The 16683-nt window shown below is 39.3% G+C and overlaps 1 protein-coding gene across 13 annotated transcripts in view; it reads right to left on the reverse strand.

Moving 5' to 3' along the window:
- Window positions 1–16683, reverse strand: part of VPS13B (vacuolar protein sorting 13 homolog B) — a 623510-nt gene that overhangs the window by 487307 nt on the left and 119520 nt on the right. For all 13 annotated transcript variants that reach the window (XM_084849024.1, XM_084849023.1, XM_084849026.1 and 10 more), the window contains one exon: window positions 15996–16177. In XM_084849024.1, the coding sequence (XP_084705150.1) occupies window positions 15996–16177 (182 nt within the window). The remainder of the gene's footprint in view (window positions 1–15995; window positions 16178–16683) is intronic.

A 16683-nucleotide genomic window follows, 5' to 3' on the forward strand; every position in this document is an offset into this window, starting at 1 on the left:
TAGCATTGGGATCCTGCCACTTTGAGCATAAGAGCTTGTGCCATAACTGATTATATGGAGGGTTAGGTTAGGGTTTTCTACTCCTTTACTGAAGATTTGTGTGAGTGTGCCCAAGCATCAGAGGCCCTGACTCTCTGGCCTACCAGCAGGAGCCATTAGGCTGGGGAGTACTAGGGATACAGTTTTCTCAGTGGTGGCCCCACACCTTTGGAATTCCCTCCCCCAGGGAGATATAAATGGCCTAATCACTGCTGGCTTTTGTAGAAAAAACCTGAAGACACATTTATTCCAGTCTGCTTTTTGGTGCTTTAAAATCATTCGTTGCTGCTGCAGTGTGTGTGTGTGTGTGTGTGTGTGTGTAGAGTGTTCAATTGTAATTTGTATGCTCATGTTTTCATAATATTTTCAGCCACCTTGTGTGGGCACTGCACCCTAAAAGGCAGATTAAAAATCTTTTTTTCATAAATAAGCAAACATTTGTACTCTCATATCTTCCGAGGAATACTGAAATATGTAACTGTGTATGACATTGTTACTTCTCCTGGATTCACTAAATGGTCCGGGTTGCCATGTACTAGAAGAATCTAAATTTTTCTCCAATTAACTCTGACTGCTGCAATTCTATTTGTTCACCAGTATTTTGAGGGAGGTGAAGTAATTCCATGAGATAGGGTACTTAAAATATCCTGCTTTGTAAGAAAGAGACACCAGTACTCTGTTCAAAAGAAAGCCTTGATAGGACATATTTCAAAGGGGAGTAAATTGAATCCATTTTGTTCCAGTTAAGAGCAAAGATAGAGAACTAGAGGAAGTGTGTCAAAATCAATTGACAATGGAACTTTCAGTGCAATTTATCTATGACTATGTATTGTAATACTCTCCCAACAAAAACAAGAGAGCAATGTAAAGATGGAAGAGATCATTACACTTAAAAAGAAACATTAATATCTCTATTAGCAGAGGTGTTGAATTACATGGGTCTTTAACAGAAGCCGTACTACATTCCAACTGAAAATGCAGCTCAGATCCCACACCCTTATTTCCATAACCATTTTCATATGCCAAGCATACATTAATACAGTATTATCTTCAAAATAAGAAGCAGACATTCTTTTAGAAATTAATTCAATATTGAAATGCATCACAGTAAGATTTTTACACACATTTCTCTCAGGAACACTTGCAATGCAACCACTACATATAGAACTTGTACTTTTACTTCCAAAGTCTCCATTCTGTCTGGTAGAAAAAGGCCTACAATTTCAATAGTGCACAGCTAGTGTATAGGTTTACCATTATAGAGCATGCAAACCTGCCTTTTTAAAACAAAACTAGAGACCATTTTTGTAAAGCCAGCCACATATGAATTCCTAAAACAAAGCAAACATACTAAGCAAAAGGGTACACTTCAAAACTCCCATCGAGAAGTTCTCTAGTGCATTTAGAGCTGTATCCTATTTTATTATGGCTCCAATTGTCGATAGTGATGTATAACACAAAATTAAAGACAGAAGGGGATACGGGGAATTCGTGCTTAAGAAGGAAAGGGAATATGCACATAATGCCTTGGCCCATCCTGATCCCTTAAACCCTGGTTTCAGTTTTAAGTCTGAATTGTGTTGGTATATTTTCATTTTTTTTGCACAAACACATGATGACCTAGTTCGCATGATACGACAGCCCCCCTTGGATTAATAACCCATGGCTTGTTTTAGAGTTATCTGAGGGTTGTCTAACCCTCAAACAACCCCTGCTGCCTGGGTTTTCACGACCCATCAACCCATGGCAAGCTGGGCACCCATGGGTGCCATGCAAAAAATGGTGCCTGAGTGAGCCCAGCATGATGCGACACCTCCCACAGGTAAATTAACTCATGGTGGGCTATTGTGTTGTGTGAATAAAACATGTTTTATTCACACAACATATTGAGTTGTTTCTTCAGCAGGCAAGTGGTTTCAATTCCAAAAGAGAACAGGCTTTTAATGTACTATGTGAATACAAAAAAAATCAGCCTACAGATCTAGTGATACCATTGAACCTATGTAGATTACATATCTTATTTCCATGCCAGGATGTGTCATCATATCACTGAAGAGGCAAGCCAAAATATATAGGATATACAATGTTTCTGACTGAACCATCGGAATAATTATTTCTGGTCGCCCATTTTCATTTTCTAAATATCCTTGGTTACTGCTTAAAACAGAGCCCATAAAACTTACAGCCTGATCCTATGCATTTTATTCAGAAGTCAGTCCCACTAAATTGAATGAGACTTATTTCCAAGTAAATTTGCATAGGATTGCAGACCTACAGCCTAAACACCAATATTTGTTCCAAATATTTTATCTTTAGGCTAGATATGTATCAATGAGCAACATGGGGTGCATCAATGTACAGTTCTTTGAACTTTTCAATGGCACTGAAGCAGACATGTCTGTTAAATGGGACCAGATCTTTGTTATCACTAACGCACAAAACAAAAGAACTCCAAGAAAATCTGTTTGAAATATAACAAAGACATTGTTTCGAGCTCTGCAACCTAAACAGATCAGTGTTGTGCCATTGTCTTGGTATTTTAAAATAAGCATACCAGATCCATACACTAAAGAAGATACCGTAGAAAGAAAAGTGATGAGGAGGAGATGACGGAAACAATGGAAAACAGTTGCTCCTGTTCCACCCAGTGACCACACAGTATGTGGACAATGTAAATATTCAAGCATTTGAAATAAAAGTTAACCCTGCCAAAGGAAATAAAAATCCCAGCAGTAATTAAAAGTGGAAATCAAACGAAGGCGAAAAATCTGTTTGGCTCAACACCCCAAAACCTACCTATAGAATGCATTACCAAAAAAAAAGCCCCAAGAGCCTCAAGAGCAGCAGTATGAGAGGCTTAAGCACTGGGGGTCATCAGTGGTTGTTGTGGGCTGATTCAGAGCTGATGGAATTACCTTACTTACATAAATATACTTTATTTACTTTACTTACAAATCTATACCTCACACGAAGTATTATAAAGAGCTCTTTTGTGCATTTTGTATACAGGGAAATACTATAATAAGTTTTTACACTGAAAGAGAAAGGCGGAATCCATGGAATCACAATACTGATCCCAACTGACCTTGGAGCAGGTAGAAACAATTTGTGTAAACCAAGAGCAATAAATATAATCAAAATACATCCTCTACTTGCCTATTCCCATGTACAAAATACCTGGTATCTTCAATACAAAATACCAGCCCAGACAACACAGATCTTGCACTAGCTACGAGTCGTCTGGGAGCACCTGATGATGTAGTATTTTGAGGCAAAACAGGTATTATAGACTTGACAAAATGCCTGGAAGAGACACCACTGAAGGAGCCTTGTAACTTCACTGAACTTTTCAAGGAAAAGGAGTATACAAATATAATACATACTTCCAAAAGATGTTGATATGCTAGCTCTAGTGAACCCTCTTCAATGGAAAGGCATGCTATAAATATGGAGCAACCAACCAAGTTCTCACCTCTTATAGTTGTTTGAATGCTTTGACATTTAAACTCTAAGAAGGTAATGGCAGATATGGAAGAAAAGCTGTAAAACCTATAATATATAGTGAACTCCATTTTTCAGAGCTATGGCAAAAAAATGAATGGGAAATAAGACAAGGAAGTTAATGATAAGTAAGAAACTCTCAATCGGTAGACTCATGGTAATAGAAGATGGAAGATCGAAAGCGGAAATCAAAAGTAGAATATGCATGGCAAACGACATTTCATTAAAAAAATCCTGGTAACAGGAGAAATACGTGTAGCTCTGAAAAAGCAAATAGTATACATGGATGTGACTGTAGGTAGAAATGAATGAAAGATGCTAGACAAAAATGTGTGAAGTAAGTTGGATATAAAGTAAAACTAATGAAGAAATATTGGACAGGACTTGAAAGGGATGAGGACTGACGCCAAGCATGAAGAGGCCATCATGTATGATATCATACATTCTAAGAAATGTGGGACTAACTAGTTCAAGATAATACTGAATGGAAATTGGAAGGAAAAGCAACAACAGGAAGACAAAAATACAATTACAAATTAAAGAAGAAAAAAGGCGGAGAAATGTGTTTTGGAGACCAGAGTGGAACACAACACAGGGCTGAACTTTGGTTTATAAGTTATGTAGGACCTAAATTTATTATTTTTATTTATTATTGCATTTATATCCCGCCTTTTTTCCTCTTGCAAGGAACCCAAGGCAGCTTACATTATCCTCCTCCTCTCCGTTGTATCCTCACAACAACAACCCTGTGAGGTAGGTTGGGCTGAGAGTCTGTGACTGGCCCAAAGTCACCCAGTGAGCTTCCATGGCCAAGTGGGGACTAGAACCCGGATCTCCCGGCTCCCAGTCTGTCACTCTCACCACTACACTACACTGGCTCTCAGAAACAAAACAAAGAAGTACTGAGGAAGTTATTTCCCTAGGAAGTCTTTGGATAAATATGCTTTGTGAATACAAGAATAAACTGGCTTGATATATCTACTAACTGCATAGTTCCAGAGCATAGGAAGGGTTACTAGGTTAGTATGATGACAAGAAATAGTATGAGGGACACTTCATAAAAACTTTAAATTACTGCATTCAGATTAACTGAATACCCAAATGTTAATGAACAAGAATCTGTCTTATAGTATAATAAAGGGTATCAGGTTTCCATAATGTAAGCAACATTACAACTGTATTGTATATATCCTACAGCAGTGGTCCCCAATGTGGCACCCATGGGCACCCGAAAATATTTTCTTTTATTTTTTCCCCATTTAAAAAATATAGATACATGGAGTTGTATGAAATGTATACAACTTCCTAGCACTTATACATGGCCTGCAACAAAGGTGGACCAAATAGCTAAATAAATATTCATTTGAAGGTGATGTCTATATGCCACCCTTTCAAATATTGACAGTGTTATGAGGTCCTCAATCCATTACATTATAGGATGTGAGTGTTTTCCTTCCAGTGTTATATTAGTCTTTTAGCTGTCAAAATGGCTCAGAGAACCAATTTACGCTATTACTTAATTTCCATGAAGCAGGTAAATAATTTAAAGTAGCGTGTACATCACTGAATATTAAAGACTGTTCCGATGTAAAAAAATTCTGTGTAATAACCTCCCCTCAAAAAGAATCAACTACTGAACATCACCAAAACACGTTTAAAAGAAACATTAACTATATTGCACTGCCAGCAATTAGCTGAATTAGACAATCCCTTATTAATGAGATGTTGCGGTATCTAACAGACATGAGGCGAAAGTTTTTGCTGAATAAGATGCAGCCTAAGATCCATAGATGTGAAAGGTAGACGCCAAAGGTAGGCATTTTGTGGTGGTGCCCACAACAGTATCTCCAATTCCCAAATGCACCTACATAGTCCAAAAAGATTGGGGACCCCAGTCCTACAGTAAACCTATTCCACGAAATAATTACATCACAACAATTTCTCCAACTTATTTTAAACAAGTATTTTAATAAAAGTATATGGTTATATATTATTTTCCAGTACAAGCATATTATTCCAATAAAATGGCTTATACATAAAAAACGATAACACAGAAGAACAAACTCCTCACCACATTGCTCTATTTCCCCCACATATAGATTAGACACTGTGGATTCAGGTAACCAGCTTCAATGCCATAAAAACCACTTAAAGAAAGGCCTATTTAATAAAAACATAGAAATGCTTCCATATGTTTTATGAAGTATTCTTCAACCTCCAAATGAACACATTAAGATTTAGCGTCTGGCTTTGTTTCAGAGAAAACCCATCTGCATACTACATTGCTTACAGGCACATCTCAGTCATGCAACAGCTATGCGACAGCTCATATATCAAATATAAACTGTAGTCAAGGCCACACAACCTTACATACCCAAAGTCTTCATTCCGTTTAAAGTAATCCTAAGAGAGCACTTATTGCACATCAGTGCTGATGTCACATGATTTTGGTTGAGAAAGTCGTGAAATTTAAATATCAAACCATTCCTAACACAGATGAAAACAATCCAGAAGACAATTCTATTGTGCATATAAATCGTAGAAAGATAACTTTTTCTGTGAAACAGGTGCCGAAGTGTACAAAATAGCATTGAATAGCCCTTAGCTATACTGATGAAACATGGGTTCAAGAATAAACTTGTGTTTTGGTAGAAAGTGCCTGGAAATTCTGATGAGTAACAGATCCCGCATGTTGATTCCTACAGCCTAATTATAAGAGCCAATTTTACTTGCATCAGCATAACAGTTCCCTGTTACTAAACATTTCCATGCACAGCAATGGGGCAATGCAGTAGATCAGGCTACTCCACACAATAGATCTCAGGCCAGTGGACTTCGTACCTACAACTAAGTGCCACACATAATTCTGCCCCTGATATTTACTTGCCCAAATACCAGCACAAAACTCCTGGAGAAAACATGGGAGGAAGTATTCACTTTATATTTTAACATGTTCCCTGAGTTACCAGAGCCAAGCTCTCATGAAAAGGCTGCTATGAGACAAATCCAGGAATGCTCAAAAGCATATAGTGAGAATTAGCCCCCAATTCTAGCTGTCACTCAAACATAGCTACACAGGGGCGACTAAAACAAGTTTATAGGAAGCCACTGGCCTGGGACCTTGTGGCTAGGAAGAATGACCTCCAAGCATGGAAACATGTATAAACTGGAAGACAGGTTGTGCATTTCCTCCTTCTGAGTTGTCATTTTGTTAAGTATAATTAAATGTAAGTGTGGGTAAGCGAGCCAGTAAAACTTTTCATGACACAAGAATACCTTCTGTACATATTTACACACTAACACTATATATTCCAGAATGGCAATCATTTCCCCAAATAAATTGATAGGTGTACCCCATTTCTTCTTCTAACACAATCAGCTAAATATCTTCATTTCAGCTATCTCAGATTTTAGTTAGCCATTCCTTTTTAGATAGCACCGCAACAGGTTTCCAATGCCTGTCCAAAACAATATTTGTGATGACCAAATTCAATAGAAGCAATCTATCAGAAAGTTGGGCTTTTTTTATCCCAATTATGCACAGCATAATACATGGATCAAGACAGACATTAACCCCCTTTATTTAATATACCAAACTCTTTGGGTACAAATACTGGGGGTAACACACCAAAGTAGTCATCCAGTTAAGGCTGAAACCCTGCCCATGGGTACAAGCAGAAATGTATTTATTGTAGGATCTACACATACATAATGCAGTTGTGGCTTTGTTAACAATGCAGGAGGTTCACACACTGCTCCCCCACTTCAGCAAAAGTAATACTCCTCTTATCTCTCTCTGGCTCTCTGCAGTCCGGTGTGATGGTGCAATTGCGCCCGCTACTAACACACTCAATGCACTTGCTGACAGAATGTGTCCCCATTCCCAGCAGCCTCACTGACCCAATCGCACATGTGTGGAACATCCCCTCCCCAGAAAAGCCTGGAAAGGCTTTTCCAGAAGGACTAGGGGAAGGGATCCCCCAGAAGTTATGTTGATGACACGGCTATTCAAGTCGCAAGCCAATGAAATGAAGGACCCCACCACCACCCCTTCACAGCCAGAATGGGTGAGCCCTGCTACTCTTCTGAGCAACTGCAGTAGAAGCAGAGCAGCCAGCCCAGACTCATTGCGGCCACTTGTGAAGAAGGAAGCAGCAGCTCCAAGCATCCACTGGTTTTATTTTTTCTTCGCTTTGTTTGCTGATCTGCTTGCAATATTTTTTGAAAGAAGGGGCAGGGGCAGTAAGTGAACCAGCCAGCCAACCCAGCAACTATCTTCAGCCAGAAATCTGATGCAACAGGTATGTTGGCACTTACCTTATTTGTTGGGTGCCAAACAAATTAACCATGTTTCTTTGTGGCCAGCTAAATTTTTTTTTATAAAGGGATCTATCTGTGGACAAACTGAATTTCTTAAAGAATATTTTTATCACAGTGGCCACATTAATTAATTCATGTTTTTTTAAAACCATTTGATTGCGTGTTCTTTTAAAAATGCATTTGTGTGTGTCTCAGTTTGTTGGGCAACCAGCCATATTAACTTTGCATTATTGTTTTGTTCTCTGTTGGGCAGCCTTTTCTATGCAATGTGGGTTGTTGCTGGAACAAGAAAATGTGGCTCCCAAGGAGTGTTTCTGTGTGGAATTATTATTATTATTATCATCATCATCATCGCTGCTGCTGCTGTCATTGTTGTTACAATATGCAAAAGGATGGATTTTGAATCCTCTGAGAACTTGGTGCTGTGTCTGGCTATGGGTTATGTCATCACTGCAAAGTAATCCATGGTTGATATACCCAGATTGCTGGGAGGGAGGGTAGTGTATGACATCACTGCAGTGTAGTCCAGAGTTGTTATCTAATCTCCTAGTGGGTTGGGTTTCTTTTCTCCCCCCCCCCCGCTTTTTTTTAGGGAAATGCAGTCAGGGGACAGATGGACTACGAAGTATTTAATAAAAAGAAGGATACTTTCCTTCATTAAATACTTTCTGCATGTAATTTTCTTCTAATCTCACTGTTAACAATCCCCCCATCACCATAAATACTGTATAAAAACCTGGAAATCCCCATGCATCTGATGAAGTGAGCTACAGTCCACAAAAGCTTATGCCAGAATAAATTTGTTAGTCTTTAAGGTGCCACAAGACTCTTCCTTGTTTTTGCTGTTAATAACATTTATTTCAGTTGATCTTCATGAAGAAGATGGAGGCACATGCCTCTTTGGGCAGCCAAATGCCCAAATGGTGCAGCGCAGGCTGTGTATGTGTGTGTCTTGTTTGGCTGTCTGAATGAGTCAGTGAATCAGTCTATGTCTCTTTCTTGACTGTGAGTGTGTGAGAGAGGTACAGAGCGCTGTGATGTGTGTTTATGTTTTCTGTGTCAATGTGCTGTAATAGGGGAAGCTTGTGTTTGTATTTGAATTCTCTACCATGGAAGAGATATTAGTCTTTTCCTTCCAGAAAAGAACGTAAGATGATTTCCAATAAAATATGCAGTAAAAGTTATTTTTGCATTATTATTGTACATAGTGTGTGTATGTAGAAATGTCATGTGTGAGTTCAGTACTGGGGGCAAAGTACGGAGCCTGTTGCAGACAGCTAGTTCTAGGGCCCATTATGGCCTTTTTCTAACCCTGGCTGTATGGCTCTGAGGATATCATCACAGGGTATTATTATAAGCGATCATCATTAGCAGCAGCAGCAGCATGATTTTTGTGGTTGTGTGAATTCTTCCCCCCTCCCCCGCACCAAGTCACTTGATTCTCTGTAGAACGGGAGTTGTTGCTGGAACAGGAGAATATAAGAAGGGCTTCTGTATGGCTATGCGATTTCCCCACCTCCTCCTTTGCATGTATGATCTTAAAGTCCATGCACTTCAGTTTCCCCTTTCCGCTGTATGGGTAGCTGGATGTTGTGGATTCAAAAGACTGTTCCACCTCAACTGATCACCCTGGCTCCGCCTCACCAGCCTCAGTGGGCACCAGCTACCACTGAAATTGTATTCAGGATTTCAACAGTGGAGCAGAATCCTGCTCGTTGTCCAAGAAGATCACCATGCAGAGCATTTTCACTTGAGTCCAGCAAAGCTTCTCTCCCCACCTTCCATGCCTCCTGATCTTGGCATTAAATGCACTTCTGCTGTGCCTCATGGCCAGAGCATTCTCTTCCAGTTCTTAACGTTGAAGCATTCAAGGATAACTTACCCCCACATACTCCTGCATACATACTAATTCTAGCAGAAGCAGGAATTATGTCACACGTTGACGGTAGAGGGTGGGGGTGGGAAAGAACAGATCAATTAATCTCTGCTGAATAATTTGCCACATTGCAGCATGCTCAGCATACTGGCATGTCTGGTACAAGGCATCATGGAATGGGAGGGAAGGAAGACTAAACTATAATTCAATGGAGCCACTCTGCATCCTTTTCTCTACAAGCTGAATGAGCAGGATTGCAGCTCAATTTGCTTAACAAGGCATCCAAATAAAGGCAATCTCAGCAATCTAACCTAATACATCAGTGAAAAGCTGGATGCTGACTCCCCCTACCCCACCCTTTCCATTCCTCTCTTTTACCTTTACACACCACACAATTCAACCTGCATAGTGCTTAATTCTACTGATTTAAGTGATAGCACAAAATAACTACTCAACTTTGCATGGGAAAAGGTGACAGGTAATGAAAATACAGGATTAAGAGTGTGAGAAGAGCTGGGGGGGGGGAAGGGGAGAAACAGCTGAGTCAGTTTGCCTTTGAAGCTCTTTGTACTGCCAGTAGTTGGAACAGCAACTCTTTGATGCTATCTCAGCTGTCAGCATCTATCTTGGCTCAAGTCTACAGTGTGTATTTCTTGCACAGATTTTCAAGCAAGTTGTGCTTGGCTGCCATTTTCTTGTTACAGTCATCTTAAATCAGCTGTGGGATTTTCAAGGCATTACTTAGAATATTTGCACCTGACGTTTATGTGATGTTACTATACTGGATATCTAATGAGACACCTGGACATACAAGAGAAGGAGCTAAATTAACTACATTTGGCATAGTTTAACTAGACAGAAAGAGAGGCAAACAGATTGTGTAGGAGTTTAAAGGCCCAGCTGCCATGACAGCAACCTAGTATTTTTTTTAAAAAAAAACCTTGGGTTACTCTAAGTAAGCCAGCCTGCTAGTTTACATGGCTCAGTTACTCTCACTGCCAGCAGGACTAGCTAAACAACCCAGGTTTAACCATGGTTCCAACTCTGGCTTTTTGTGGGAGAGACAAGCCAGAGTTCTGAGTCTGGATGTCGCACTAAGCAACTTATGGAGAATCCCTGGGTTGTTTAGCCTTTTGTTGGAAGTGGGAGTGAGCGAGCCACGTGAACTAGCACACCAGCTTGTTCACAGTAACCCAGTTAAAACAAAAAACAAAAAAACTGGTTTGCTGTGACATGTAAATCAGACCCATAAAGAGTCTGGATTCCCAATACCAATATTTATTTTAAATATTTAATATTTATATATAGCCTCTCTTTTGCACAAAGTCTGAAGGCAAACTTTTTAAATAAAACTATAAGCTGTTTATTTATTAATTTTTAAAGAACAATAATGAACAGCTGTGTGCCATGAGATTTGGTTGCATCCAATAGCAGAACTGCGCAGCCTCGCTACTCTTCTTCTATATTCTAAAGCAACTATATTTTTTTCTGAAACTGTCTTGCACAACGCTGTAACTCTCTGTTCTAGAGGAAACACCAGTTCTGACTATTACTCAAAAGTGCTTGTCCTAGACCCCCAGAGCCTGAGAATCCCAGTTGGAAATCTATTTAAACCACACTGAGACACCCCTATTGACTGTTCTGTACACCGCCTTGCAGACTTAGCCAGCTGCAGAAAATCTGCTTCTGAGTGCCTAGGAAATGCCAGAAGCTCCTGTGGTAACAGGCATTGCCCCACAGCAACTTCTATCAAGCTGAGAGGTAAAACATGACAGTATCTCTGGAATGGCATGCTACACCCATGGGGGCAATACAGATTTAAAACAGTACACCAGATTTGAGCCCAGAAGCCCAGATGTAAATCAAAATTCTTAAAGTACAAAGATCCACAAAAGACAACAAAATGTGTATACTCTGCGTGTCCTTATATCTGTGCTTTGCCACAACCGAGCAGTTACTCATGAAAACACTGTCTTGAACACAGATTGCATGTTGTTTAAAATCAAACTTGCAGTGCTCAAAATAAGTGCCAGTCTTGGCTGTATTATGTGGAACACACATTCCAAGCCAGTACATTGGAAGGAAATGATTAAAGCTCAACAACCTGCATTACAACTGAACTCAGAAATGTTTTTAAAAAAAGAGAAGGGGGAAAAAGAGCAGATTTCAAACAGGGGCATTAGAACAGCAAATCACTATATTTCAATCTTTTTCCTAAGTGGTTAAAGAACTATGCAGCAACTCCCAAACCCTTTTTATATGCACACCTGGGAAGAATTCTGAATCCTGTTACTTTCCTCAGCATTACCCTGATGTGGTTTCGACCAGATGTTTAAATGTTACAACATGTACATTTTCTTCTCTTCTTCCAAGGCAAAAGGAAAATAAGAGGAATATTTGACTTCACTCCACAAGAGACCTATTTAATAGTTTGGTGGTTATGTAAGTAAAGGTAGCTTGGCTAAGTCAATGTTGACGACATACAGAACGACATGATCCTAATGAGTTGGAAAATATTGGCTCTCCTGAGATTTAACCAGATGCTACTGCGCTGAGAAAGCTACTGTATTATTGAATTTCATTTTTATGAGGTAAAATTTATTATTCAACCATTAAGGTATCCCACATGAAGTCTTGCATAAAATAGTTTTGCAGTTACTTTCTGGAAAGTAGATTTTATTTTAACTTTAATACATCATTTACATGAGGGATTCAAATGCCTATTTGATCACCTTAAGCAGAGAAATTTAAAGTCTGCAAGCAATTTTCCTAAAAATACAAGATTAATGGAACTGGACTGTCAACAAAATTATAAACTACCTGAATGGGACAAGGAAAATGCAGTAGCAAGCTTCAAGTTTCTAGAGAAAGCCAAACGCATGTGCAACTGCATCTATGTTTTCCTGGCATATCGGTGTGCTACTACAGCCAAACATTTAAAGCGCATTAAAAATAACCTCTTTTTTTGGTGTACACCTAGGATTCTTTAAGGGTACACCTAAAAAGTAAAGTAGGGCTGTGGTAAAGTAATTTGAAAACAAATGAGTCAAACAGTATCGGCTGGAATTGGCTGCGGCAATCCCTCATTGGTAAACTAACATTTTTACTGCAGTTTAATGTGCGAAGGAACAATTTTTTTGTGAAGCTTTTTTCCAAGGTATACAAACATTCATTTTAGTAACTTATACCAGTAGTATAATTATTAAAGGAAACCTTGCCTAAGGCCATCTAAATGAGTCCAGAGCTGAAGTGAAATTTGAACCAGGTTACACTCTCACTCACTATACTACACTACCTTTCCTTAGATAATCTGATATTTACTTAGGCATTTCCGTTTCGTCCTAAACATATTTTTAACACATAGTTTTTTACTAAGGCACATGTAGTATGTTCCTGTAACACTGCCAATACATTTTATATTCCATTGCTTTTATTTATTTATATTTTTGAAATTTATACCCTTCAATGGCCAATCAACATTTCCAGAGCTTTCAACATTCCTTAATTCCAAGTTAGAGTGTTAGGGAAAATTTGCCTAATTTTCTTTCTTTAGTTTTTCTTTGGCACAAGTTGATTATTTTTTAAACTCATCTATTAGAGAATATCTGTATCAAACAGATTATTGCGAACAGGGTCAACATGTATTTGACAAGCCTAATTTTAGCCTGGCAGGCAAAATGCACCAAGGGATCAGGATTAACCCCTTTAAACTGATTTTATCAAAACATTCAACACAAAATGACTGCCACAACGGCATCTTAGTCTGTCCAAACATCAAACAAATACAGGTGTGGCAATTCTCTGCCAATTAATAATTCTTAACACTGTATATACACTTACAGATTAGTGGTCCCACCTTATTTGTGTCAGAGAAAAAGAATCAGCAGATACCAAATGGTGCCGCTTTTCATTATAAATCTTAACACTTAAAGCACAGAATTCCTTAACAGCAGGCAGAGTACTTTCCCTTCATTTCCTTGCTTTTATTGATTGCACCAGACTCCTCAGCTCCCTTCATCATTCTGAAGGAACAAACTTTTTAGCATTCTATTCCTTCTCTTCTCCATAGAGTCCTGATAAATTCAACCTCTTGGAGACTTGAGGGGCTCTGCCTGTGACTCCAAGCAGGTTCGCTACCATAGATCACAAAGCATCTTTTTATATCATTCTTTTAAAACTTAAACTTTTGATTTTTTTTCCTGGCACAACAGCAGAAGACAGAAGCCCATTTAGAAGACAGACATGAAGATTCGTTACTGAATACAAACCTATTACAGTAGCCTCTGTGCAAACTGTGAAAGCTGCTTGTAGACCTATAAACATCCTTCACTTCCTTCTAAACAACTCAATCCATAAACAGAGTCATGCGACCAATACAATACATAAACATTCAAAGTATATAAATACCTCTGTGCATTTCTTGTTTGTGCATTGTATGTTTCTCCATAAGATAAATGGAAGGCCAAGTTTCAAGCCAGTACTTTTACTTTCTCAAACTCTGGGCCACCAACATCAGTCCTGTTAATTTATAAAGGCAATAGCCAATGCATTGCAGCTACGGGAACAATAGCATGTCCCCCATACTAAATTACTTGTATTGTCACCCACAACAATTCTTTGGAAGAGTCTGTCCTTTCTGAGGTATCTAATTTGACACTATGCCCTTTTTGCCATACGGAGCAAAACCACCACTGGCTGAAGGAGAGCCCATCCCTTTTGTACAGGCCTGGTTTGTCCCAAAATGTTTCCCAATTTATTACAAGCCTAAACCGCTCTTCCCCACACCACTGTCTAATCCACACATTGAGACCTCTCAGCTTTACCTACCTAGCTGATCCTGCATGTGAAAAGCTACCTTGGAGGTCTTGTCTTTCAACCTCCTACCACGAAACCTAAATTTGGCTTCTAGGACCTCATGACTATATTTTGCCACTGTGCACTACAACTGCTGACTCCATCCCTACCACTATTGACCAGGCTATCTAGAAGATACATGATATCTGCCACTTTCACACCACACAGGTAGTTCACCATGCAGTCTACATGCCTGTCACAAACACAACTGTCTATGTCTCCAATGATCAACTGCCCACAACCTTGAGACCCCCTGTCCCCAGAGGCATATCCTCATCGCAAGATTGTATCTGTTCATCCCCAAGGAATAGGTCCCTTCTCTGGGATCATTTCATTCCTCCTTTCCCAAGACCCTCATTCTCCATGACAGCAGAGGAGCTGTCATCCTTGGAGTGCGGCTGCGACCACTACCATGTCCCTGAAGATCTCAACCACCAACCTATCTGCCTCTCTCAGCTTCTACAGGACTGCTACCCTGGCCTCAAGAGAACAAACTTGTTCCTGGACAGCCAGAAGCTTAATGCACCAAGCACCCATGACTTCTGACCAGCAGGCAAATATTCATACATATGACAGTTAAGGTATATATAATCTGTGTTGAGTGGAGTGTGAGATCTTATTTAAGGTAAATACCTTACTGGATTTGTCAAATTGCACCTGAAATTACAGCACAGGAATATGTCTTATATTGACATTGCTTCACTTAGTCCAGTATTGTCAGCACTGACTGGCAACAGCTAAGCAGGTGCAACCTCAGAGTTTTGCAGGAGCCAGAGCTAGATACAACATCATCTCAATTTTTGGTTGAGCCATAAGCACCATTCACTTCTCACAAAATGATAATTAACTATGGACCCTCACCTCCTCCTCCACCCCCAACTTAGCAGGGTTTGGTCTAGAGAAGGGGGTGGGCAGAAAGTAGATCTCCAGATGTTTGGGACGTCAACTCTCAGAAGCCCCTGCTATCATGGTTCGGAGTGCTAGGAGTTGAAGTCCAAAACATCTGGAGATCTACTTTCTGCTCACCCCTGGTCTAGAGGGAAGAAATCACTCCTGGTTGAAACACATTGAACCCAGACAGATAACATTTTTTTTTCTACCATTTTGAATGTGAATGATCTTAGATTGGTACATTATGACATGTGAAGAAGATCCATTTTAAATACATTTATAACTTCTTGCAAGAAATGAAACCTGTTGACATAATACAAATATAAAGCATAATGTATAATGCTTTATAAAGCATAAAGCCCCGTATATGTATATGAAACACAAATTGCTTTTCAAACTTAAATGTACATAAAAGCTGGATTCTAAAATATAAAGGTCTTTATGTAATCATTTACTAAAAGCAAGTGTAGATATATCAATCTACTATATGGGCCAGAAAAAATGTAATCTTTACCTGATAGTTGGAAGACCTCGTTCACTAAAGCTTCATTCATCACTGGTAAACTAACATTTCCAATATAAGCCCAACTCTGCCAAATAGTTTGCATTAGAAAGGTCTGGGCTCTTGTTGCTTGAATTGTCAGATTTGGAAGCTCAAATATATATTCTTTCATTGCAACATTAGACCGCTTGGACCTAGGGAATAAAAGACAAATAAAAAGATGATTAAATCTGTATACATAATTACTGATGGAAATGCCAAACACTGTATTAATGGGAGAGGCAAAGACTGAAACAGCTCATTAGATCTAAGTGAAGCTAAATAGTCTATGTTATCTGAACATTATATAGATTTACCAAAAACAAATTAATAATATGACTATTCTCTTAGGATTTCACGTGCAGTCTTAAATTCTTGATATTTTCTCCTCCATTTATGTGGTTGTTGTTTTTTAATATGTTCCAAAAATAAATCACTAACGGTGCAATCCTATGGCCACTAGACAGTGTCTAGACAGCCATAGGATTTTTCAGTTTCCAAGGTCAGTTCCCAGAAACCCGACTCCTTGCCCCCTTCCCCTCTGCTTCGTAGGTGGTGCAGTTCATCCCTGGCTCCGCGTCTGGAAGAGCAGCATGGAGCAGCCAAAAAGGGGGCGTTCCTGGGGGCGGGGAGGGCAGGGCAGAAGCACCATTATGATGCT

Source organism: Heloderma suspectum, chromosome 4, assembly GCF_057233095.1.
Source record: "Heloderma suspectum isolate Gila_16-S chromosome 4, 16-S_ref, whole genome shotgun sequence".
NCBI lineage: Eukaryota > Metazoa > Chordata > Lepidosauria > Squamata > Helodermatidae > Heloderma > Heloderma suspectum.